Source organism: Schistocerca nitens, chromosome 1, assembly GCF_023898315.1.
Source record: "Schistocerca nitens isolate TAMUIC-IGC-003100 chromosome 1, iqSchNite1.1, whole genome shotgun sequence".
In the NCBI taxonomy this organism is placed as follows: Eukaryota; Metazoa; Arthropoda; class Insecta; order Orthoptera; family Acrididae; genus Schistocerca; species Schistocerca nitens.
Genome location: NC_064614.1, coordinates 1149356472 through 1149383766, shown reverse-complemented (window position 1 = coordinate 1149383766; position 27295 = coordinate 1149356472). Strand labels below are relative to the sequence as shown.

At 39.6% G+C, this 27295-nt stretch overlaps 1 protein-coding gene across 1 annotated transcript in view; it reads right to left on the bottom strand.

The window, feature by feature from the left end:
- The window catches only part of LOC126199758 (calcium-activated potassium channel slowpoke), an 872527-nt gene that overhangs the window by 6748 nt on the left and 838484 nt on the right, over positions 1–27295 (bottom strand). Inside the window, exon 28 of the mRNA XM_049936649.1 lies at positions 23184–23277. Within this exon, the coding sequence (XP_049792606.1) occupies positions 23184–23277 (94 nt within the window). The remainder of the gene's footprint in view (positions 1–23183; positions 23278–27295) is intronic.

The window sequence follows — 27295 nt, the reverse complement described above, 5'->3', positions numbered from 1 at the left end:
TTAACAGTTTCCAGTTTCTGCCACCTCTGTCCTATCACTTCTCCCAATTCATGTCTCCTCATCCTCACTGTGTGCCACTCTCTGCCACTGCATGCATGGGTCTTCTTCCCTTCTCTGCTTTTCTCCTACCACCATCTAGTCCCTGCACAGTCTGCCAGGCTGCACTGACTTCTCTCCCCCCACTGTACCCTGCTATACTATCCCTTCCCCTTCATCACCACTCTTCTGATCGCTGATTCTGTTCAACGCAACACAGTTGCATTCTGATCAGAGTGGCTGGAGATATCAGTCATATATGCATGTGCGCTCACTTGTGTTCATGTGTGTGTGTTTTCCTTTCTGAAGAAGGCTTTGGCCCAAAGCTCAATTGTGTAACAGTATTTTTTGTTGTGCCTGTCTGCAACTCAGCATGTCATCTTTACAGTGAGTAGCAATCTATCCTACTCATGAGATCACACACTAAACAGATTAACCATGTCAGGCTTTATAAAATAATTCTTGCTACTGCATGTTTCTGAAGAATAAATACTATTTTGAGCCTAGTTACACTGTGCCAGACGGTTAAGTCTTAGGAAAGTGCTAACTGAAAGTGTGCAAGGTTATGCTAGCACTTGCATCTGCAGCCAACATAATGAGAAACAGTTCTAATTGCTAAGTTAAACACATACATAGCTCAGCTTTTTAGTTAACTTATCCACATTTGGTGGTAGTTTACTATCCTTCTGGATATCTATGAACTTCTCACTTGGAATCTCATCCAGTGTGTACCCACTGATCTCTACTTCTGGCACCTGTAAGTTATCTTCTTTGTTTGGAATCTACATCTACATTGATAATCTGCAGCAAATTACTGCGAACTGCATTACAGATCCTATCTGCCATTGTAGTACATATCAGGTTTTGTTTCTGTTCCACATACATTTGGCACATATGATGAGTGGCTACCTAAATGCCTCAGTGGATGCAATAATTAGTCTAATGATGTTCACACAGTCTCTGTGGAAACAATATGAATGAAGCTGCAGTATTCTTCTCAATTTCTCGCTTAATACTAGTTCTTCTAACTTCATATGTACTTTCCAAATACCCTACTTTGGGCAATAGCTGTTTGTCATTTCATTATTGAAAACATTATCTGTTTTGGTGAAACAACAGACTATCCTCAGGAATTAAGAATGATATTAATTAAAAGTAATGCTTCCAAATATGATAGCTGGTATCAAAATCACTGTTATCCATTTTAAAGTTTTGTTACAGAAAGTCGATAATGGCTATTTCAATACAAATAATTACTTTTGGAAACACAATATGTAATTAATTTAATTTTTAAGTGATCATTAAACTTATGTGTCAATGGTTTTTGTCATTAATAATAAGACTGAATGCAGTATGAGATGTGAAATTGATGTGTGGACAGACCTGATTTACCGATAGATGTAACTGAACACTGGAACACTGAAGAATTAATCAGCACTAGTGAACCACTTTCCATGAACTTTTGCTGGCTTTTACCAGAAAAGACAGGACTGGCGGTGGTGGTGGTGTAACAATATTTATTGTAAAAGAAAGTAATTTTAATGTTAATTATGTAAGTGTTTCTGCTTGTGAGTCCCATCAGAATTAACTGCAATAAATCCAAAATGTGGTAGAGAAAACAAAACAATTATTGGTGTCTACAGGCCACCTGGGGCAAATACAGATACCTTTTTCAAAAGTATATTTGACTTCCTTGTATGTACAGATAAAAGATTTTCTCGGTTAAATGGCTGCAAAAATTTTGTAACAGCAAGGGATATAAATACAGATTTTTAACCAATGATGCCAGCACCAAAAAGATACATCTCCTATTAGATGAATTTCATATGACCTCCCTCATTTGACAGTCAACTAGAAAAGCTGGCAACAGCAAAATATGTCTCAATAACATAATAATAAACATAACCCATCTTTCCTACAGTACATCTGTGCTAAAGCTAGCCATCTCTGACCACCATGCAGTATGGCTGCCACTGGAGTCCTATGAGACACCCTTCATCATAAAAAAAGAGGTAGGCAAAAGAATTATGTATAATGATAACATCAATAGGCTGAACTGCATCTTAGCATACATACCATGATTTAATGACCATTATAGCTTTTCCTATAATAGCTTTAATGCTGACTTCTACTACTGTTCTGATGCCACATGCACAGTTGTATCCACAAAAGTTAACCATACTAAAATATAAACAAAAGTATCTGCATAAATAGTAATGTCATGAAAACAAAGGGGAAATAAAAATTACTCCATTGTGCAGAGTTAAATGATAGAGAAAATCTCACATTAAAAGAAGCCTTCAAAATGTATCATAAGTAGTACAAAGATTTATTAACACAGACCAGGAGTAACTATGTTACAAGAAAGCTTCAAGTTTCACTACCTGAACCAGTGTAGACAGAAAACTATTTATCATATGGCTACCTAAATTTTTGGAAATGTTTCTCAGACTGTACGCAGCGGATGTGTGTTGTTAGTAATGTTAGTGTCATGACTTGCCATTAGCTGCAGGTACTGGTACTGTGATGTTAAATAACTGAATAAATAAAGTAGTGACAACCTTTTATGTGATGATTCCTGACAACTGTGCACTGCCATTGGTCAGCTGAACATCACATGATACAAGACAGCCATTTTGGACCCTAGTAGTGCATGAGCATAAGTGGCAGAATTGATCTAATTAGCAGTTATCTTAGTATACAGGGGTGTTTGGAACACACAGACTCATATCAAATTAAGAGCCTAAGAAAACTTGTCAGCTTCCCTGTGGTGAAAAATGCTGCAGTGTTGTGCAGTAAACTTCTGTTCAATGGCTGAGGGTGGTAGCAAGTTTTTCCAAATTTCACATGGTAAAAGAACTGCAAAAAGATAAAAAAATATGCCTGCACTGAACTGAAAGGGAAGATATATTTCCATACAAGTCTGCTGGACTACGCAAAATAGACAAACATTTCTCTCATCGTGGATTACTTAACAATAAAATTATATCTTTCATTACATAGTACTTATAATGTGTAAACACTTGTTGCACTTTTTTCCATATTCTCTTCACTTATTACTACCATCTTTTTACTTTTTTCATAATAAAGTTGTGTAAGGGCTTAAAATTTTATGTTACATTTAATATCTTTTTTCATTTATTGGTTTCATTTTGCATGCAATCAATTTGAGATGAATGAGAAGGATGGTGTTAAGAAACTGTACTTAATGTCTATGGTAAAGCTGTATCATTTCGACAAAGAGAATAAACTGGACATTGCTTGGAACCTATACAAAATGTAACAAGACCAGGGCATTATGATGAAATGCAAGATGATCCTGCTTAAGTACTTTTAAATGATAGTAGCTCAGGCAGCAGTTAAGTATGCTGTGGAAGAACAGATACTTCAAGGTTGTCAAGTGCATATTTCATACGAAAAATTTTCCAGTGGTTAAAATCAATGACCTGGAAGAACAGAAAAATTGCAATATGTGAAGCTGTTAAAGGCAAACACAATGATGCTCTGCAGTTGGCCATGAGTGTTATTATGCTGTTTGAGAATTTAAAAATTTGGAAAAGAGGTATCTGGATAACAAAAGTAGTTCTGGAAAAAACCATATCACTTAACAATCAGAATTAACTTCGAATCAAAAAGGTTTCCACTGTTTTTTTATTATGCTGGCTTTCACATGATACACTGGAAAACTTTTTGGCACGGTTTGGGTGTAAAAACCAGTCCAAGATCCCTTCAGTTTTAAGACAGTTTTGTGGCTTATTGCTGTGTCATAGTATTTTTGTCTCAGTTGCCATGACAATTATCAGACAAAAAATACTTAGTTCCTCACTTATTACCTAAAACACAAGTATACTTGTGATATGTCACAGAACAACAATGATGTACCCATGCCTGTAAGTGCAAATTTAGACAAAAGCAACATAGATGAGATTTCACGCAATGAAGAACAGTCTGTATTATCTAGCTGGGAGAACGGTAAAACAAGTTAAGCAAAAATATGTGTTGTGTGATTTGTAATTTGTAATTCCTCCACTGAGTTAACAGTCTGAATGAGAAAGGTAAAAAATTAAGGTACAACTGATAACTAGAAGAACCCTCAAAGAGAAAAACCACACTTTAACCCAAATTAGGGTTATGTTCATGTAAATAATTAATTTGAAAATATTAGTTATTACTTTCCCCCCCATGAACCATGGACCTTGCCGTTGGTGGGGAGGCTTGCGTGCCTCAGCGATACAGATGGCCGTACCGTAGGTGCAACCACAACGGAGGGCTATCTGTTGAGAGGCCAGACAAACATGTGGTTCCTGAAGAGGGGCAGCAGCCTTTTCAGTAGTTGCAGGGGCAACAGTCTGGATGATTGACTGATCTGGCCTTGTAACATTAACCAAAACGGCCTTGCTGTGCTGGTACTGCGAACGGCTGAAAGCAAGGGGAAACTACAGCCGTAATTTTTCCCGAGGACATGCAGCTTTACTGTGTGATTAAATGATGATGGCGTCCTCTTGGGTAAAATATTCCGGAGGTAAAATAGTCCCCCATTCGGATCTCCGGGCGGGGACTACTCAAGAGGACGTCGTTATCAGGAGAAAGAAAACTGGCGTTCTACGGATCGGAGCGTGGAATGTCAGATCACTTAATCGGGCAGGTAGGTTAGAAAATTTAAAAAGGGAAATGGATAGGTTAAAGTTAGATATAGTGGGAATTAGTGAAGTTCGGTGGCAGGAGGAACAAGACTTTTGGTCAGGTGATTACAGGGTTATAAATACAAAATCAAATAGGGGTAATGCAGGAGTAGGTTTAATAATGAATAAAAAAATAGGAGTGCGGGTTAGCTACTACAAACAGCATAGTGAACGCATTATTGTGGCCAAGATAGACACAAAGCCCATGCCTACTACAGTAGTACAAGTTTATATGCCAACTAGCTCTGCAGATGATGAAGAAATAGATGAAATGTATGACGAGATAAAAGAAATTATTCAGGTAGTGAAGGGAGACGAAAATTTAATAGTCATGGGTGACTGGAATTCGTCAGTAGGAAAAGGGAGAGAAGGAAACATAGTAGGTGAATATGGATTGGGGGGAAGGAATGAAAGAGGAAGTCGCCTTGTAGAATTTTGCACAGAGCATAACTTAATCATAGCTAACACTTGGTTCAAGAATCATGAAAGGAGGCTGTATACATGGAAGAAGCCAGGAGATACTGACAGGTTTCAGATAGATTATATAATGGTAAGACAGAGATTTAGGAACCAGGTTTTAAATTGTAAGACATTTCCTGGGGCAGATGTGGATTCTGACCACAATCTATTGGTTATGAACTGCAGATTGAAACTGAAGAAACTGCAAAAAGGTGGGAATTTAAGGAGATGGGACCTGGATAAACTGAAAGAACCAGAGGTTGTAGAGAGTTTCAGGGAGAGCATAAGGGAACAATTGACAGGAATGGGGGAAAGAAATACAGTAGAAGAAGAATGGGTAGCTCTGAGGGATGAAGTGGTGAAGGCAGCAGACGATCAAGTAGGTAAAAAGACGAGGGCTAATAGAAATCCTTGGGTAACAGAAGAAATATTGAATTTAGTTGATGAAAGGAGAAAATATAAAAATGCAGTAAATGAAGCAGGCAAAAAGGAATACAAACGTCTCAAAAATGAGATCGACAGGAAGTGCAAAATGGCTAAGCAGGGATGGCTAGAGGACAAATGTAAGGATGTAGAGGCTTGTCTCACTAGGGGTAAGATAGATACTGCCTACAGGAAAATTAAAGAGACCTTTGGAGAGAAGAGAACCACTTGTATGAATATCAAGAGCTCAGATGGAAACCCAGTTCTAAGCAAAGAAGGGAAGGTAGAAAGGTGGAAGGAGTATATAGAGGGTTTATACAAGGGTGATGTACTTGAGGACAATATTATGGAAATGGAAGAGGATGTAGATGAAGACGAAATGGGAGATAAGATACTGCGTGAAGAGTTTGACAGAGCACTGAAAGACCTGAGTCGAAACAAGGCCCCGGGAGTAGACAACATTCCACTAGAACTACTGATGGCTTCGGGAGAGCCAGTCATGACAAAACTCTACCATCTGGTGAGCACGATGTATGAGACAGGCGAAATACCCTCAGACTTCAAGAAGAATATAATAATTCCAATCCCAAAGAAAGCAGGTGTTGACAGATGTGAAAATTACCGAACTATCAGTTTAATAAGTCACAGCTGCAAAATACTAACGCGAATTCTTTACAGACGAATGGAAAAACTGGTAGAAGCCGACCTCGGGGAAGATCAGTTTGGATTCCGTAGGAATGTTGGAACACGTGAGGCAATACTGACCTTACGACTTATCTTGGAAGAAAGATTAAGGAAAGGCAAACCTACATTTCTAGCATTTGTAGACTTAGAGAAAGCTTTTGACAATGTTGACTGGAATACTCTCTTTCAAATTCTGAAGGTGGCAGGGGTAAAATACAGGGAGCGAAAGGCTATTTACAATTTGTACAGAAACCAGATGGCAGTTATAAGAGTCGAGGGGCATGAAAGGGAAGCAGTGGTGGGGAAAGGAGTGAGACAGGGTTGTAGCCTCTCCCCGATGTTATTCAATCTGTATATTGAGCAAGCAGTAAAGGAAACAAAAGAAAAATTCGGAGTAGGTATTAAAATTCATGGAGAAGAAGTAAAAACTTTGAGGTTCGCCGATGACATTGTAATTCTGTCAGAGACAGCAAAGGACTTGGAAGAGCTGTTGAACGGAATGGACATTGTCTTGAAAGGAGGATATAAGATGAACATCAACAAAAGCAAAACGAGGATAATGGAATGTAGTCAAATTAAGTCGGGTGATGCTGAGGGAATTAGACTAGGAAATGAGACACTTAAAGTAGTAAAAGAGTTTTGCTATTTAGGGAGTAAAATAACCGATGATGGTCGAAGTAGAGAGGATATAAAATGTAGACTGGCAATGGCAAGGAAAGCGTTTCTCAAGAAGAGAAATTTGTTAACATCGAGTATAGATTTAGGTGTCAGGAAGTCGTTTCTGAAAGTATTTGTATGGAGTGTAGCCATGTATGGAAGTGAGACATGGACGATAACTAGTTTGGACAAGAAGAGAATAGAAGCTTTCGAAATGTGGTGCTACAGAAGAATGCTGAAGATAAGGTGGGTAGATCACGTAACTAATGAGGAGGTATTGAATAGGATTGGAGAGAAGAGAAGTTTGTGGCACAACTTGACTAGAAGAAGGGATCGGTTGATAGGACATGTTTTGAGGCATCAAGGGATCACAAATTTAGCATTGGAGGGCAGCGCGGAGGGTAAAAATCGTAGAGGGAGACCAAGAGATCAATACACTAAGCAGATTCAGAAGGATGTAGGTTGCAGTAGGTACTGGGAGATGAAGAAGCTTGCACAGGATAAAGTAGCATGGAGAGCTGCATCAAACCAGTCTCAGGACTGAAGACCACAACAACAACAACAGTTATTACTTTATATCTAAAAACAAAGATGATGCGACCGACCAAACGAAAGCGCCGGCAGGCCGACAGACACACAAACAAACACAAACACACACACAAAATTCCAGCCTTTGCAACCAACGGCCGCCCCATCAGGAAAGAGGGAAGGAGAGGGAAAGACGAAAGGATGTGGGTTTTAAGGGAGAGGGTAAGGAGTCATTCCAATCCCGGGAGTGGAAAGGCTTACCTTGGGGGAAATGTCTGCACGTGTCTGTGTATGTGCGGATGGATATGTGTGTGTATGTGTGTGTGTGTGCGAGTGTATACCTGTCCTTTTTTCCCCCAAGGTAAGTCTTTCCACTCCCGGGATTGGAATGACTCCTTACCCTCTCCCTTAAAACCCACATCCTTTCGTCTTTCCCTCTCCTTCCCTCTTTCCTGATGGGGCGGCCGTTGGTTGCGAAGGCTGGAATTTTGTGTGTGTGTTTGTGTTTGTTTGTGTGTCTGTCGGCCTGCCGGCGCTTTCCTTTGGTGGGTCGCATCATCTTTGTTTTTAGATATATTTTTCCTACGTGGAATGTTTCCCTCTATTATAATCATATCATTAGTTATTACTTTACTACTCATGAAGCTGTCTGGCCAGTTTAACAAACATCTTAGGTTCATTAGCTATTTTCATTTCAGTAGTTGTAAGTATTGGATGAAAGATATTTTAGGCATGGGAGAGACAAGATGGAAAGGAGAAGGCAGTAGGGAACTGAGGAAAGGTTACAGATTGCATTAGATGGAAATGAAAAAGGAAGAAAAAGGGGGTAGAGTTGTTGTGAGGAATTGTGTGAAAGAAGAAGTACATAGGGTAAGTGACAGGATAATGAAGATCAGAATAATGACGAAGGAGAGAATTATAGGTGTTTCAGGCATATGCCCCTTATGTGGGCTGTACACCTCAAGTGGAGGAAGACTACAAAAGCAGATGAATGGACAAAGGATAATACAGTGGAACTTCGATTTTATGTTTTTTGTGATTCTGCACCACAAATTTGTAGTCCCTGTGAAAGACCATTAAGATCAATGCTAAACTTCCACGGATTTTACGTTTCTTCCTACTAAAGCTTACCTTGATTCTATGATCTTACTCAATGTCGCACTTGAGTTCATCCCTGTTTATTCCTATGGACATTTGATGTGATTGAATGAATTATAAGTGGCACAAAAGACAGACAGTTTGCACTGCGGGTGGTGGTGGAGTTAAGGGAAAATTTTAGGCCATTGCAAAGAGGGGAGACGTGAGAGAGAAAATGTGGATGTAATCCAATACAGCTTGCAGTGTTTAAGCTTCATCATGCAGTTATAATACAACTACTACTAGGTCGTGGCAAAAATGGAAAAACAGCATAATTGACACGAAATATTCTGGACTGAGCCAATACATGGTGAAGGGGCTCAACGGCCACCTTTTCATATGACACTTATAACTCAGTCTCATCTATTTGCTTGTATTTATGATGTACTCCATTCAGCAACAATATCGGTTGTCAACCTTTTAAATTCAAACACTGAGTCTCAGAGAAGATGCTTGGTCAGAATCAAGGAAAACTTGGCCATTTCTGCCTAGTGAGCTCTTATTGGCTGGTGACTTGTTATGTCACTCAACAACCAGGCAGCCTCCACACCCTGCTAACACCCATAATAAGTTTACAGACCTTAGTCAACAAAACATTTGAAATTCCAAGTACTGGATTATAAAGTATAAACAGGCACAGAAGCTATAAATAAAAGCCGGTGCAAGAATTTCATTCTTCTTCTTCTTCTAGGTAGCAATTTTATCAACACTCATGTCAAGTGACATAACCTCATCGCAAATCTATAAACAAACAAGACAGTAATTTCAAAATTTTATGTCGTAGACTAGACCTATTAGGAAAAAAAAAGTGGGTTTTGCCACAAGTAATACTGTAGGGCACGCAATTGGAAAGACTATCACTTTTGCTAATGATGAACAAGGTAATTGAGTGTTTTCCCAACACAATAATGCCACAAATTATACCTTAAAACACGCAGTTTTGAGGGTTCCTTCATTTTAAATCCACCTCAAAATTAGCAAAAATTTATAGCCCACATGGCTACTGATACTGTGAAATACAGTGAAAACCGCCAGGTTACAAAACTTCAGATGTTTGTTTTCCATCTGCAGCCAATAACTGTATAACATGGTGACATTATGTTACTGCAGTGGCTTCTAGCATATAGAGTGATAAACAGCAAGCATACTAGGTGGCTTGTTCCAAAGTACAGCTGATGTTATCAGCGTATAGCAGAAACAGTGACTGCAGTTTCCACTTAGGTTTAATTTATGTAGTTAGACACTGTATGCCCATCACTGCTGTGCTTTAATTTTGCTGGTAAAATTTTACTTATGGCAGCAGTGGCCTAGTGTACTAATGTTGGCAACATGCAATGGATCTGCAAGAGCACATTGATGAAGTGGATGAATGTTTTTTAATTAAATCATGGGAGGAGATGGGTGGATCAATGTTTTTTAATTAACTCATGGGAGAAGATAGGTGAGTCAATGTTGTTTAATATATTGAATGTGCAACACTATTATGAATAAACATTAATCCACCTACCTTCTCACATGATCCAGTGTGATCACGCAGATCAATCGTGCATTGTCAACATTAGCAAATGATGCCACTACTGCCACAGTGAAATTTAACCAATTTTACTTACAGCAGTCCTGCTTGGAGCCTGTTGATAGAATCCAGAATGTATCATGCCTCTACCAACTGCAGCCACTGTAGGTTACTCCATTTGCAATGTGTGGTATCACAATTAACAGAGTGTGTTCAGTGAACAGTTGTGCAATGGTTTGTTCCACTTAGTTGCAATGCTCATCAGTGTTTAATGTACTGCGATAGCAGACAGATTGTTGTAAATGTAACAGATTGCTGGGACAGAGAATCACTGAAATCCCCGCAGGCTTAACTTTATTTCATATTCATTGTTATAAATAAGTAGCACATATGAAGGAAAATTTTTGTGTATATACATACTTTCACAAAACCTGCTGTTTACACAACAATTGATGAGTTTGAAGTGCAAGCCTACATTGACAATATGGTAGAACACTCCATTTTGACTACTCAGCACAATGAACAAGAAAAAGTTTACAAGCAGTACACTAGAGGTCATTGCACTCATTGTCACCAGAGTGTGCTGCACTGCCACCATCTATAGAAGGACACACACACACACACACACACACACACACACACACACACACACACACACATTAGAACTGATGCCTCCCATCGTATTTCACAATTTTCAGTTTAATTCACCATGTTGTTCAAGTACAAGGAACAGATTTATTAAAAAATGTGTTTTGAAGTATAAATTGTGGTCACATAATACTGGAAAATCCACTACTGGCCATTAAAATGGCTACACCACAAAGATGACATGCTACACATGTGAAATTTAACCGACAGGAAGAAGATGCTGTGATATGCAAATGATTAGCTTTTCAGAGCATTCACACAAGGTTGGCACCAGTGGCAACACCTACAACGTGCTGACATGAGGAAAGTTTCCAACCGATTTCTCATACATAAACAGAAGCTGACCGGCGTTGCCTGGTGAAAAATTGTTGTGATGTTTCATGTAAGGAGGAGAAATGAGTACTATCACGACTCCGACTCTGATAAAGGTTGGATTGTAGCCTCTCTCGATTGTGATTTATCGTATCGCGACATTGCTGCTTGCATTGGTCAAGATCCAATGACTGTTAGCAGAATATGAAATTGGTGGGTTCAGGAGGGTAATACGGAACGCCGTGCTGGATCCCAACAGCCTCGTATCACTAGCAGTTGAGACGACAGGCATCTTATCTGCATGGCTGTAACGGATCGTGCAGCCACTTCTCAATCCCTGAGTCAAAATATGGGGACATTTGCAAGACAACAACCACCTGCACGAACAGTTTGGCAATGTTTGCAGCAGCATGGACCATCAGCTCGAAGGCCATGGCTGCGGTTACCTTTGACGCTGCATCACAGACAGGAGCGCCTGCGATGGTGTACTCAATGACGAACCTGGGTGCACGAATGGCAAAACGTAATTTTTTCGGATAAATCCAGGTTCTGTTTACAGTATCATGATGGTCGCATCTGTGTTTGCCAACATCGCGGTGAACACACATTGGAAGCGTGTATTCATCATCGCCATACTGGCGTATCACCTGGCATGATGGTGTGGGGTGCCACTGGTTACACGTCTAGGTCACCTCTTGTTTGCATTGACGGCACTTTGAACAGTGGATGTTACATTTTAGATGTGTTATGACCTGCGGCTCTACCCTTCAGTCGATCCCTGCGAAGCCCAACATTTCAGGAGGATAATGCACGACCGCTCATTGCAGGTCCTGTACGGGCCTTTCTGGATACAAAAAATGTTCGACAGGTGCACTGGCCAGCAGATTCTCCAGATCTGTCACCAACTGAAAACGTCTGGTCAATGGTGGCCGAGCAATTGCCTTTTCACAATATGCCAGTCACTACTCTTGATGAACTGTGGTATTGTGTTGAAGCTGCATGGGCAGCTGCACCTGTACATGCCATCCAAGCTCTGTTTCACGTAATGTCCAGGCGTATCAAGGCCGTTATTACGGCCAGAGGTGGTTGTTCTGGGTACTGATTTCTCAGGATCTATGCACCCTAATTGCATGAAAATGTAATCACATGTCAGTTCTAGTATAATATATTTGTCCAATGAATACCCATTTATCATCTGCATTTCTTCTTGGTGTAGCAATTTTAATGGCCAGTAGTGTAGCTCAGTTACCTCATACCCAAATACGTATTTCAATTTTTTCCCAAGTTTTTACTCTCTGTTACACACCTGTGATTTTCTAAAAACTGATGAAATTCTTTAGCACAAATTATTGTATAAACATTGTGTTGTACTTTTAATTTCCTTCACTTACACAGATTTTATACAATGTATTGGAGAGGATTACGTTTTTTAATCAAATCTGCCTATTATATATATTTTTGTTCGTATTTTTGGGGGGTTTTAACATTTTCCTCAGTTTTGCGTTTTTTAAGACTGGACCGCATGAAAACATAAAATATAGGGTTCACTGTAGTGTGGGCTGCAGAAGGGAAGGGCACAAAAATATACTAGGAGGAGAAGGATGGGGCTGTAGAAATGAAGAAGCAAAAAGATTGCTGAAATTCTGCAAGAGAAATTGTTTAGTGATAGATAACTCATGGATTCAGTTGAAAGAGAGTAACTAAGTAATGCCAGCAGAAATCTAACACAGAAATGGTTGGTGAATTACATGCTCCATGAATGGAAAGCGAAGAGGACTATAATGGATGTAAAGGTACTACCATCTGAGGCATTGTTTAGTGACCACTGGGTACTGGTGATGAGCATGAGGAATGGAAGAAGACAGAGAATGAGGAAAGGGGAATTAAGAGTACGGAAACTGAAGGAAAAGAAAGTTAAGGGAGAACACCAACAGATTACAAGGGAAAGGTTACCAAAGGATGAACAAAAGACGGGAGAAGATGAATGGGGACGATTTAAAAGTGCTATGGTAGAAGCTACGGTAGGTGTCTGCAAAAGGAAAAGTGGCAGAAGATGGTGGAAGGGGACACCATGGTGGAATGAGAGAGTCAAGGAGATAGAAGGAAGCACAAGGCCTTCAGACAAAGTTTGCAGAAAGGACCGAATTAGCAAGTGAGGTATAAGAAAAAGAAGAAAGAGGCAAGTAAGATAGTGGCTGAGGGGAGAAGATTGGACAAATGAGCAGAGGCAGTAAGAAAGTACTATATGGAATGGTCAAAAGTGATAGGAGAGGTTGGGTGGACCTAACATGGAAAGAAATGGAAACGGCATTAATCAAGATGAAAGGAGGAAAGATGCCAGGTACGGGTGAAGTAAACGTCAAAATGGTGAAGGCAGCATGGGAGCTTGGGAAACAGTGGCTGTATTGTGTGATGAGGGTGGTGTGGAATGAGAAGACTCCAGAATATTGGAAGAGAACACTAACTGTCCCTGTATTCAAGACGGAGAGTAGGAAGGATTGTAGAAACTACAGAAGACTCACACTGATACCACACTGTGCCAAGGTACATGAAAAGATCCTGGGAAGCAGAATCCAAACAAAGGCCGAGAACAAAATGAGAGAAGAACAGATCTGGAAGGTAAATTTTTGATCTCACATTTGCAGTGAGGCAGCTCCAGGAGTGCCACTATGAATTTGGGTAAGACCTTGTGATGGCCTTTCTCAACATAGAAAAGACATTTGATAGCATCTGTAGAAGAAAGGTCTGGGAAGCACTAGAAAAAAAGGGAGTGGTAAAAGAGACTATTAGAGTGGAGAAGATCTAATGTGGAATTCTGAGTTGTATGAAAGTGGGAGATGAAAGGACAGATAGCTTCCAGCTACCGAGTGGAGTGAAACAAGGCATTGTGGTCTTGGATAAGATAATGACTGCAGTGGGAGAAAAAGCTAGAGGAGACAAGCTGAAAGCAAAGGTGTTTACAGATGACTTAATGATCTGGGGAAATAGAGAGGAATACTGTGAGACAGTATGGAATGAAATTCAGTGCAAACAAATGTGTGATCCTGGTTACAACTAGAAAGAAAAATAGATAAACTAGCAGAATAAGGATTCGAGATAAACAAGTGAGGAGGGTGAAAAGTGTTAAGTACTTTGGAAGCAAGATGGAGGAAAATGGAAGAAATAAGAAAGACATCAGTGGATGTGGATGACAGGCAGAAGCATTGCTTCGAAGTGTTAATAGCCTGGTTTGGAACAAAAATGTACCAAAAAAAGGAAAGGAGTGATATACAGAAGTAACTACATCCCAGTAGTGACCTATGCATCAGAAACATGAGCAACGGGAGCAGGGAGGGGGGGGGGGAGGTAGGAGGGGGGGGGGGGGGTAAGATGTAAATAGACTACAGGTAGATAAAAATATAAAAAGGATTAAGAAGACACTTGAAAACAAAACTCTCCTCCAAACTGATGAAGAATTTGCTAAAAACAACACAAGAAGCTTTTACAGAACTTTCAAACAAAGATTCTCAAGATACAAAGCACCCACCCTCCAATTTTGAGATGTAAATGGGACCACTGCTCACAATAACACCGAAAATTGCAAAATGCTAGCAGGCTACTTTGGGAAAATCTTGAATTGTGAACCCATCCTCGAAAAATTTGAATCCATCCCAAATAACAGTGAGAAGCCAGGTTCAGAAACACCAATGACTGAAGAACTACAGAAGGTCATTTCAGAACTTAAAAACAAGAAAGCGTCCAGAGAAAACCATACAGTGGCTGAACTATGGAAAAAGGCTGACAAAAATGCAATTACATTCCCTCAGTGTGTTTTCGATAAAATCTGGAAAGAAGAAGAGATCCCCACAGAATGGAGAATAGGTCTCATCGACCCTATCCACAAGAAAGGTTTGAAGACAGACCCCAACAATTACAGAGGAATATGACTGCTGGATATAACACACAAGATTCTTTCTTAAGTCCTTTTGAACAGGGCAGAGCCACAATTGGACCCACAAATCGGGGAATACCAGGAGGTTTTAGAAAGGGTACATCATGTTCAGAACAAATACTAAACCTCAAAAACATCATAGCATACCAAAAATCAAGCGCAAAGACATACGTAATCTCCTTCATTGATTTCAAAACAGCATATGATTTGATTGATTGAGAATCTCTATTATCAGTCCTGGAAGAAATGGGTTTGGATAAGAAAACAACCAATATTATAAAAGTGACCCTTACAAATACATTTTCGAAAGTCAAATTTATGGGCGAATTATTGCAACCCTTTGAAATAAAAATGGGAGTGCAACAGGGGGATGGGCTCACACCATTGCTGTTCAATTGTGCGCTTGTGAGAAAGTAGTCAGAGAATGGAACACAAATATTAAGAGTGGTATAAGACTGGGTTGCAAAAAGAAGAACCTTAAAGTAAATTGCATTGCCTTTGCAAATGATATGGCCCTATTTGCTGAAACAATGGAAGAAGCATGGGAGCAAATTCTTGAATTAAAGAAACAAGCAGCTAAAATAGGTCTTCACATCTCCTTTGAAAAAACTAAGATACTGACAAACATCAAGCATTATGTAAATATCTCAAAGTTCAAGAACAAAAGATTGAAATAGTAAAAGAATTCTAATATCTCGGAGAATGTATTAGTTGGAATGCTGGGAAAGCAAAGCAATGGAATCCAGAAAAAATAAACTTGAATTGGCCTTCCAACTAACAAAAAATAGATTCAACAAAAAATCCCTTTTCATGGGAGTCCAAAATTACACATTACAAAACAGTGATTAAGCCAGAAGCACTGTATGCAGCAGAAACACTAAACATGAATTTCAAAGGCCAAATGGAGAAACTTGAGCTAAAGGAAAGAAAACTTTTAAGAAAAATCATAGGATCAAAATTTTAGGAAAATAAGATTGTATACATCAAAAATGAAACTCTCTACAAGAAAATTGAAAACTTTCAGGTACTATGCGAAAAAGGAGGATAAATTTTTATGGTCATCTTCTCAGAATGAATTCCAACAGATTAACTAAACAAATCTTTGACATTTTCCGTGATGACAAAACAAAACCCAGCTGGTTTAAAGAAACTGAGAAAGACCTAGTAGAATTAAGGATTTCAGAAAATTCACTTACTGATCGGACAGCTAAATTAATTACTAAAGATGAAAACATAAGGTTCCAAGACAAATCTAGATGAAAGTCCAAACTCTGCATCTCGGAAGAAGAGAGGAAAAGAAGATCAGAAAGAATGAAGAAATACTGGGTCCTAAGAAAAGAACAACACGCAAAGAAATGATTGATCCACTGTACCCTAAAGAGAGTGAAACAAAAGAAGAAGAAGATTACAGGTATGGGGAATGAAGTCCTTCAGAAGTAGGATAGGAGTAACAAGGAGAGGTAGGATGAGGAATGAAAAGGTAAGGAAAACATTGAAAGAGGAACCCTTGCAGAGCAGGATAGAAATATCACGGCTAAAATGATATGGACACTTAAAGAGAATGGAAAACATGAAGATTCTCAAGAAGATACATGAAACAGAGATGCGAAGAAAACGAACTAGAGGAAGACAAAGGGATGGATGGCTGGAGAGTGTGTTGAAAAAAGAGGCAAGAACTGGACCAGAGTAAATACAGAAAGAGGTTGGGGAAAACAGGACTGTACATGGCGAGGCTTATGTTCCAAACAGACTCAGCCTGGGGCTAGAAACGTTCAAGATGATGATGATCAGTTTTATGTCTGTCACACTCTCCTTTTATGATTGCTTATATTGTGAGGTAATTCACAAAAGCTCACAAATCAATTATCCTCTAAGTATATTTTGCATCTGATATCTTGCAAACAATTATCCTCTGAAAACAATCATGAGCAATGCCAAAAATTGTATACTGATTATTTTTCAACTGCTGTTTTATTCTGACAGAATCTGAAAGGCCATGGATAAAATGAATAGGACAAATTATTGCTAGATTAATTCCTACTTCTGTGTGCCTCATAGTTATGCAAAATGATCAGTAAGTTCTAGGCCATTTCACTGTCAGTCCATTAAACATGATTTTTGTTTTAATTTGCTCCTGCTGGCATTTCATTTACTTGGCAGTCACATTACTTTAAAATCAGTTGGATCAGGTTCACTTTCTTTATATGTTATTTTTGTACTTGCAGCCATAGTTTTAACTTCACACAAGAATCAAAGAAAATTGTCAAGTAATAAATCCTCAAACAGCACTGATGAATTACCAGACTCTGTTTTAAAAGCAGGGGCTTAGCACATAACAATATCATTATCAGTTATCTGCACTCTCTCTCTTTACAGAATAATGTCTTTCTGGGTATTCCCAACACAGATACCACTACACAAAAACATCCTACTGATGTAGTATCCAACTACAGAGCTGCATCACAACAGAACTTCTGTTCAAAAGTGTTCGTCTACACTCACAAAAATATCTTAACTAAATATTCACCTTGTACCTTTAAACACAACAGCCTTAAAACAGCAACTCTAAATTGTTAGAGTATACTTCAACTTCACTAGGACTTTATTAGACTTTTCAAACGCATTTCATATTCTGTATCTTCAAAATCCAACTAGGAAAATTAGAAAGAAGGGATGAAACGTGCACAGCATATGGCTAGAAAACTACAAGCCTGAAGTGGAATTTCAGTATAAGTTCAATGTCCAGAATAAACCAATAAACAGAATTTTCCTTTCATGTGAATAATTAACAAAACATGGAATTTGCCAGGGCTTAATTCTAGGGCAGTTACTGTTTTCATTTGATGTAGATGATGATGTTGAATGTATAAGTCTCCAAAAATCTGTGTTTTTTTAATGACACAAGTGTATTATTCACTGAATCTGGTCTAGAAAGACTGCAGTCAACACTAGAAAATTCTATGTCAAACTTCCAGAGTGGTTAAACAGAAACAAATAACGGTAAATGATATAATAACTGTGTGCCAACTTTAAGTCCAGTGTGGAATAAAAGCAATATAAGGGTAAAGTCCTAGTCACCATATACAGGAAGCATAGAGTTGCAGACAAGTACAATAAAAAAGGCTGCAGGAAAAAAGTGCAACGTTTGTACAAGAAATATAAAACACACACACTCAAACGCACACCACTCACACATGCATGGTCACTGCCTATGGGCACTGGGGCCATGTATGTGTGTGAGTTTGAGTTGAGCTTGTGCAAATGAGTATGTGTCTTGTATTCCAGAAAAAGGACCTTTATTTTCAAATACTTAAATGTTGAGCAGTGTTTTTCATTATGCTTGTCCATCACTCAACACCTCCTCTATGTGGTCAGCAGCAATCTATCCTTCAAATATTGTTATTTGTCAACCTTAATTTATTTTCTACTTCTTATCAAAAATTTCTTCAAGCAATATTCAAAGACAAAATTTTAGAAAATGTAGACATTATAGAATTCTTTGGTCTATGGGAGAGTCAGCCATGAGAAAATTACTCCACCTGGTATGCAAGATATATAAGACTGAAGAAATACCCTCAGACTTCAATAAGAACGCAATAATTCCAAATCCAAAGAAGGCAGGTGACGATATGTGTGAATGTTACCCAACAACCAGTTTGGTACATCATGGTTGCAAAATACTGACACAAATTATTTGCTCAGGAATGGAAAAACTGGTAGAGGACAACTGTGGGGAGGATCAGTTTGGATCCAGAGAAATGTAGGAACCCAAGAGGCAGTGTGGCACTAGCCTTCTTCATTAATAAATGACTTCCTCCTAAAACATGAACGTACACTAGGTACAATCCTCAGGAGGTAGCACTGTTTTAAACAGAGTGGCCTTGTATTTGGCAGGGTGGAAGCTCCAATTTTCATCTGGCCATCCTGATTTAGCTTTTCTGTGGTCTTCCTAAATTACTTCAGGCAAAGCCAGGATGGTTCCTCGTATAAGGCCACTGCCTACTACCTGTCCCATCCTTGTCAAACTAGACCTGTAAGTACATAAATGGCTGTATATATGAATTATGTTGTTCTTAAATTTTAATACCAGGACATGTCCAACAGCATTGCAAAAGCGATCTACGGATTAAAAAAAATTACTGCTTGTCGTTCTTAAATTTTAATACCAAGACATCCCCAATAACTTTTTAAAAGTGATCTGTGGATGAAAAAACTACTACTACTAATATTGGATCCACAATTATTTATCTTTGAAAATAAGTTTACATAATTTGTAGGTATAGGGAAAACTTTTGACAATGTACACTGAACTGCACTCTTTGAAGTTTTGAAGGTTGGAGGGATAAAATACAGGGATTGAAAGTTATTTTCAGCTTGTACAGCAATGAGACTGCAATTTTAAGAATCAAAGAACATGAAAGGGGAGCAATAATTGAGAAGAAATGAGACAGAGTTGTAGCCTATTCTGACATTATTCAATCTGTGCATTGCGCAAGCTGTGAAGCACACCAAGGATAAATCTGGAATGGGATTACAGTTCATGGAGAAGAAATAAAAACTTTGCAATTTGCTGATGAAATTGTAATTTTATCATGTAGAGCTAAGGGCTTGGAAGAGCAGTTCATTCGAATGGCTGGTTTTGAAAACAGGTTATAAGATGAACATCAATAAAAGTAAAAGAAAATTAATGGAATTTAGTCCAATTAAACCAAGCAATGCTAGGAGAATTAGATTGCAAAATGAGACACTAAAAGTAGAAGCAGGAAAATGACTTATGAAAGATGAGGAACAGAAGATAGATATGCAGACTGGCAACAGCTTGGAAAGTATTTATGAAAAAGGAGGAAATTGCTAACATCTAACAAATTTATGTGTTAGGAATCCTTTTCTAAAGGTATGTGTCTGGAGTATAGCCCTATGTGGAAGTGAAACATAGACGATAAGTGATTCACATAAGAAGAGATTACAAGCTTTTGAAATATGGTGCTATTGAAGAATGTTGAAGATCAGATGAGTAGACTGAATAACAGTGAATCAAATTGGGAAAAATGAAATTTATGATGCAACAGGAGCAAAAGAAAGGATTGGTTGATAATAGGACACATTGTGAGGCTTCAAGGAATATTTAATTTGATAATGGAAGGAAATGAAGAGGTAAAATTGTAGTGTGGCTCCTAGGCATTAATGCGATAAGCAGGTTCAAATGGAGGTATATTGCAGCAGTTATTTAGTGATGAAGAGGTTTACACAGGATGGACTAGAATGGAGAGCTGCACCCAACCAATCTTTGGCCTGAAGACCACAAGAACAACAATGGGTTCATTAGAACTTGCAATGGGATACACATGTAATTAGCAAATTTTAGAATGTGTCAACAATTTGCTGAGGTCTGAGAATATTTAAAAAAAATCTACAACTTGTAAACGAATAGCAATGCAGGTATACAATACACAATTCTGTTCAACGATATGATGTAGAATTATTTTTTGGAGAAATTGTATTCGTATTTTAAATGCAAAAAGGCAATGAGATTCATCTGTGAACTGAAACAACTGAAGTCTTTTAAATCTCATTTTCCTAATGGTGGTGCTATAAATATTCCATATTTATCTCTCCATGAAACCTACTCACTCACTACTAACTACCTCACTGGAAAGTAAATTAATGCAGAACAAATATATATGCAATTACAGATGATAGTCATATATCAACCTACTATTTTCCATTATATCATTCTATCAAAAAATGTAATTCATTCTGACATCACATTATACAGTAATGTACCAAAAGAAATAATCCACATTAAAAATATTTACACTTTGATTAAAATAATTTTGTGATTGATAGATGTCTTATACACAACATGCCATGTTACTGAAACAGGCAACACAGGGAGAGCATAGAGCCCTAGAAAAAGCTGTGATTTGCTGATGCATGCCCAGCTTCTGCCTCTTGACTCACAGAAACATAAATCACAATGTGACTTTGATTGAAGTATACACCAGAGCAAAATTTCTCTTCTGTACAAGTTTTTTCAATGATAGCATATCAGTAATTTTTCTTTACATGTAGATTAATAACCTTAACTTACAACATAAAAATATGTGTGTGTCTACAGTAAGGAATATAATTGAATACTTATTAAAATTTAATTGTTTAAATTTAAGTATGAGTGTATTATGTATTGAATAACAGTGCCTGCAATGTTACTATAAAATATCTATACTGATATAATTTATTTCAAGTCCCTTGCTGCAATTTCAGTCTGTATATTAAAGATAATCTCAGGAACTATTGTACAAATTTTGATATGGCTTTCACTAATAAACTGATTCATGAGAAAGGTTTGTGTGCATATTTTTCCATTGCTATGATAGACAAATCATCTGGCCACAGACAAATAAAAGCAGCTTTTGCAAAGCCAGGGTGGGTCACCAGCTTTTATTACTAGATACCACAGATTTACTTGGAATCCAGTTATTCAGGATTTTGTGAAATACAGATCACCGTCCTGCAGTTATTTATAAGTTAATTTGAATTAAACGATGGAAAATGCATGATGGAATGTAATAATATTCTGAAAAGAATAGTTGCTACTCAGCCTATAGCGGAGATGCTGAGTCGCAGATAGGCATAACGAAAAGACTGTCACACAATAAGCTTTTGGCCAACAAGGCCTTTGTCAATAATACACACACACACACACACACACACACACACACACACACACACACAAATGCAACTCACACACACATGACTCAAGTCTCCAGTAGCTGAAACCAGGCTACAGCAATGCATAAAGGGAGAGGCAACTGGGTGGGGGTAAGGAAGAGGGTGGGCCACGTTCCTCAATGTTGACCTCCCCCTCAAAGATGGCTACATCAGTATCTCTGTCCATACCAAACCTACCAACCACCAACAATACCTCCATTTCGACAGTTGCCACCGATTCCATTGCAAGAAGTCCCTTCCTTACAGCCTAGCCACCCGTGGCTAGGCTGTAATGAGCAGTCCATCTCAAAATACTCTGAGGGTCTCACTCAGGCCTTTACAGACTGTAATCACCTCTTAAATCTTGTACAAAAACAGATCTCCCATGCCTTATCTTTCCAGTCACCCACCACTTCCCAAAGTCCCACCATCCAGCAACAGAGGTGCATTCCACCTTGTGACTCAGTACCACCCAGGACTGGGGCAACTGAATTACATTCTCCACCAGGGTTTCAACTATGTAACCTATCTGATCAAAGGCAGGGCTCCCTGTAATACCAGTCATGTGAACTACAAGCTAAACTGCAACAACTGTGCTGCATTCTACATCGGCATGACAACCAACAAGCTGTCTGCCCATATGAATGGCCACCAACAAACTGTGGCCAAAAAACAAATGGACCACCCTGTTGCTGAGCATGCCACCCAACACAATGTTCTTCATTTCAATAACTGCTTTACAGCCTGTGCCATCTGGATCCTTCCCATCAACACCAGTTTTTCTGAATTGTGCAGGTGGGAACTCTCCCAGCAACATATCCTATGCTCCCATAACCCTCCTGGCTTTACCTTTTGAAGGTCATTGTCCTTACCCATCTGGCCCTTTCTCTGTTCCCATTCCATCACTACACAGCTCTCTATTCCACCAACACACCCAGTCTTTTTATTTCTCTCCTTTCCTGCTTTGCCCCCTCTCCCCCGCTCTTTGTCTATTTTCCCGACTGTACCTGACTGCCCTATGCTCTCTCCACCTTGCCCCTGTATGCTGCACTTTACTGTCCCCCACCCTTACCCTGCAATTCCTCCCCCTATCCACCCCAGTCCCTTCCTTACCCCCACTCTCATGCCTCTCTCATCATGCACTGATGTTCATAGCCTGACTTCAGCTGCCAGAAACAGTAATCATGTGTGTGTGTTTGTGTGTGTGTGTGTGTGTGTGTGTGTGTGTGTGTGTGTGTGTGTGGGTGTGTGCTGTCTATTTTTGACAAACCCTTGTTGGTTGAAAGCTTACTGTGTGACAGTCTCTTTGTTGGGCCTATTCTGCACTGTGGATTAGCATCTATGCTGTATCATGATTAGTAACTATCCTTTTCATAATATCATTAATTTGAATTAAACTGCAGCTTGCATAAAAACATCATGTTGGGAAATAGAATATACCGTTGTCTTACGAAAAACATACCTGATCTGTAGGTAGGAGCGAAAAATCATCAGGTGGGTTTGTAATTACATATCGTTTTGTTGATGCATCACAAGAAGAACTTGTGTCCCGAAACCTGTAATATACAGAAAACATTTCTTATAACCACACTTTTAATCACTCTTCTTATGTACCACATAATACTTTCTGGTTGGTGCTGAGTTATTTGGAAACAAATTTATTAATGCAGTCTACTTATACATGAAGTAGTGTTTCCAATGTTGTATAACACTTTATTGCTGAAAGGAATTGAAAATGGTATCTTATTACTCATATTTACCAAAAGAATTCCACCACTGAGACTTATAACATTTGACAATTATTTTATTAGACAAACATTAATACATAAATGGACCCATATACGGCCATACATGGCTTGTTTAATTCTGTGTGTATGTATTTAAATTGAAAAAAGAGTGGTAAGATATAAGTTGGTAACATCTTTGTGCTGTAATATGTTTACTATGAAGTATACATCGATGATATACAGCCAGAATGTCAACTGCACACATAATCAAGAGATGAAGCAATAAGAGATTCCCCCAAATATACAAATGTCTAAGTGATCAAATATTCACACATCAAGCTGCTAAGATAGTAAATACACAACTGGCTTGAGCCAGTGGATTCCTTAACATGATATCTTGGAAACAAGAGGCTCTCTCCAATACACATGGTGTGGGTACCTCTTGTCAATGACCGTCATACCCAGTTTGCTGCTTACCATCATTGTTGGTTATACATCTTCCATTGCCAATGCATTGTTGGCAGGCATGGATATTAAAGTGACTGAGCAGCAGAGGCACTGAGTTGTCAACAGGCACATAACCAAGAGTGACAACTTTGCCAGCTTTTGGACGAATTCTTTCTTGAGCTAGTATACATACATACACATGCGCAAAGCAACATGCAGCACATGCGAGCATGAGGGCGCATGCACACACACACGCACACGCGCACGCACCCGCGTATGCTGCTTTGACTTGGTCTTTTCTGGTTATCTGGATTCAAATACACCGAAGATTTTTTGTGCAGCAAATTAGTAATTCGCACTAATTTAGGCTATTTTTTGACATTGGTTATGTTGGGCCTCACCAGTATGTAGAATGAAGGAAACATGTTGGATTAAAAGCTAATGTACCATCGCAGTTTGCATATAACACAAAGTTCAGGCACACAGTAGGAATGAAATGATTAAAGTTCCTATATTTCTAGTCATCAAGAGACAGCTATTTGTATGCTTTGTTAAGTCATAAATAAACTATGTGTATCCCTAATTGAAATATGACATGATGATTTTTCAGTCAGAATTAAGCATACTCATGTTTTAATTGGTGTTAGTTAACTGAACTATAATCCTGACTATATAGGAATGTAAAGTTTTACTTGTACAAAATTTAATTGATTGAATGTAGGCCTTTCATTCAATAAAACTAATCCCTTTGTTCACCTGAAAATGATTGGGTGATTATCCTTTAAGTAAGTAAAATAATATATGCAAATTAATGAAATATATTGTTGCAATGATAAAACATAACTTACAGTCTTAATAGAAACAGATTCTTTCCTATCTTTGTATGAAATTTTAATTGTATAAATCTAAAAATTTAATATGTAACTGCAGTAGCCACCAGAAAGATCATGGGAGGCGCACATCGGCATGGCACATCACGGACAGTACTTGTCGCAAGTAAAGTCCCATCCTCCAGAGGGCATGTGAGAATTCGGCCGTGCCCTCTGCCAGCGGAACAACAACAACTCAGGCAGCACGGGTCATGCCCAGTTCAGTTCACATCAGGCATGCTTAGCAGACAGTTCCCAGTCTACACTATGTGAAGTGTGACAGAAACGTGAATCGTGTTACTACACAATTGGCGACGAGGATGGGATCATTCTTTCGCGTGTTGCATTGTCGTTCCAGTTTCGCAGCTTATCCATGGCATGGAGGAATTAGTGTGGGATTTGGTTGAGCAGCAGACGGAGCTCATGGCCACCATGAAACAAGTGCTTCCGGCGTTGCTCTCCTCGCAGTCTGCTCCAGCGCCATTCCCTCCTCCCTTTCCCCCATATGACGAGACGGTGGAGGATTGGGATGCCTTCAGCACCATTTCCAGGTGTTTCATGTTGCCAATGCGGAGGTCTTGTCTTGGATATCTCCCTCGCTGTATCAAGTTTTGTGGCAGCTAGCGCCGTTGCAGGAACCCTCGTCCTTGTCTTTTGATGCATTGTGTTCATTGCTGTCTTCATATTATTGCCGCCACACGCATGTTGTGGCAGCTAGGGTCGAGTTCTATCAATGCAAGAAACAGCCCCATCAGTCTTACCGGGCGTGGGCCGCTACCTTGCATGGTTTTAGTTGCAAGTGTCATTTTGTCACGGAGCAGTCGCGAGAGTAGTATGGTGTGCGACGTCATTGTTAGTTCGGCCCCTGATAGGGAGGTCCGGCAATGGGCCCTGCAGTTGGAAGACCCTTCCCTTGAGGAAGTCCTGTCCATTGCTCAATTGTATGAAGTCTCTCGCCCCGCAGGTCAGCAGTTGGAAGCGTGGTGCGATGTTGCGTTGGTTCAGGGCGGCATGGCCGCGTCCACTGCGTCCGGGTTGGACGACGTGCGAGCGGTACAATCCGGCCATTACAGCCGCTCCCGCACAGCACTTAAACAGAGTTCCGGCCACCGGCCCCTGTTACCGTCCTGTGCGTCATGTTATATACATCGATCAGGAGGAGATTATGTGTTTTCATTTGGATGTGGCGTCCCGCTAAGTGGTTGATGGCTTCCCAATCTCTAGCTCTCGAGTCGCCAGGGAAACCACAGCTGACCCAGTTCTCCGGCAAGTAGTTCACCTCGTTCAGCAGGGGTGGTCGTCCCGACCTCCAGGCTGGGCCTCGGACCCTCTTCATAATTATTTTGTTCTACGAGACCGCCCCTCAGTCTTGGAAGGAGTTCTCCTTCTGGCTACCGATGATACAGCTCCTCGCGTGGTTGTTCCTGCAAGTTTGCGGAGGGAGGTCCTCACGTTATTACATGAGAGGCGCTGGGGTGTTTCCCGTACTAAAACCTTGGCTCACAGACATGTGTACTGGCCTGGGAGTGACAGAGAAATTGAGCACTTGGTGGCCACCTGTTCCCAGTGTGCGAGCCAACAGGCATCTCATAGGTCAGCATTCTCTTCATGGCCGCCTGCAACCCAGGCATGGGAACAGGTTCACATAGACTTTGCGGGCCCGTTTCTCAATGGCTTTTGGCTCATTGTCATTGATACTTATTCCCAATTCCCATATGGAGTTCGCTGCTCCTCAACCACTTCATAAGTTGCCATCCAGGCACTAGCGAAAATCTTTTCTGTGGAAGGTCTGCCAGTCACCCTGGTAATGGACAATGGACCGCAGTTTCTTTCGCAGACCTTCCAGGATTTTTTAGGCGCTTCGGTATTCGGCACATTTGCTCTTCCCCCTTTCATCCACAATCGAATGGGAAGTCGAGTGCATGGTGCGCACATTTAAGATGCAGATGAAAAAGTATGTGCACGAATTTCCTGCAGAGGAGGACAACTTAAAGACAAGTACCACAGTGCTGTTCCAAGTGAAACAAGTAAGTGCATATGGATTGATGAAATTCTCAGTGACAGTGACAATGATATCCATGTTAGTTTAATGAAAATATAATATGTACTCACCAAATAGCAGCAGCAGAAAAAACACACACACACACACACACAACACACACACACACACACACACACACACACATACACACACAAAAGGGTTTAACTTTTACAAGCTTTCGCAACCAGTGGCTCCTTCTTCTGGTAGAAGGGGTAGGAACAGGGGAGAAGGAAAAGGACTGGAGAGATTTAGGGAAAGGGGTACAGTTCAGAAAAGTCAACCAGAACCCTGGGTCAGGGGAGACTTACAGGATGGGATGAGAAGGAATTGTCAATAATTGATTACTTTCATTGTTATATTAGTTTAATGAAAGTGTGCCATGGCAATGAAAGTGGGAAGAGCAACAATGATTTTAGAGGCTTTTTTGAAGAGATAGAAGATGACCTGTCATATGAGGATGTTAGGACTATAAATGTACTGAAGTTTGTAG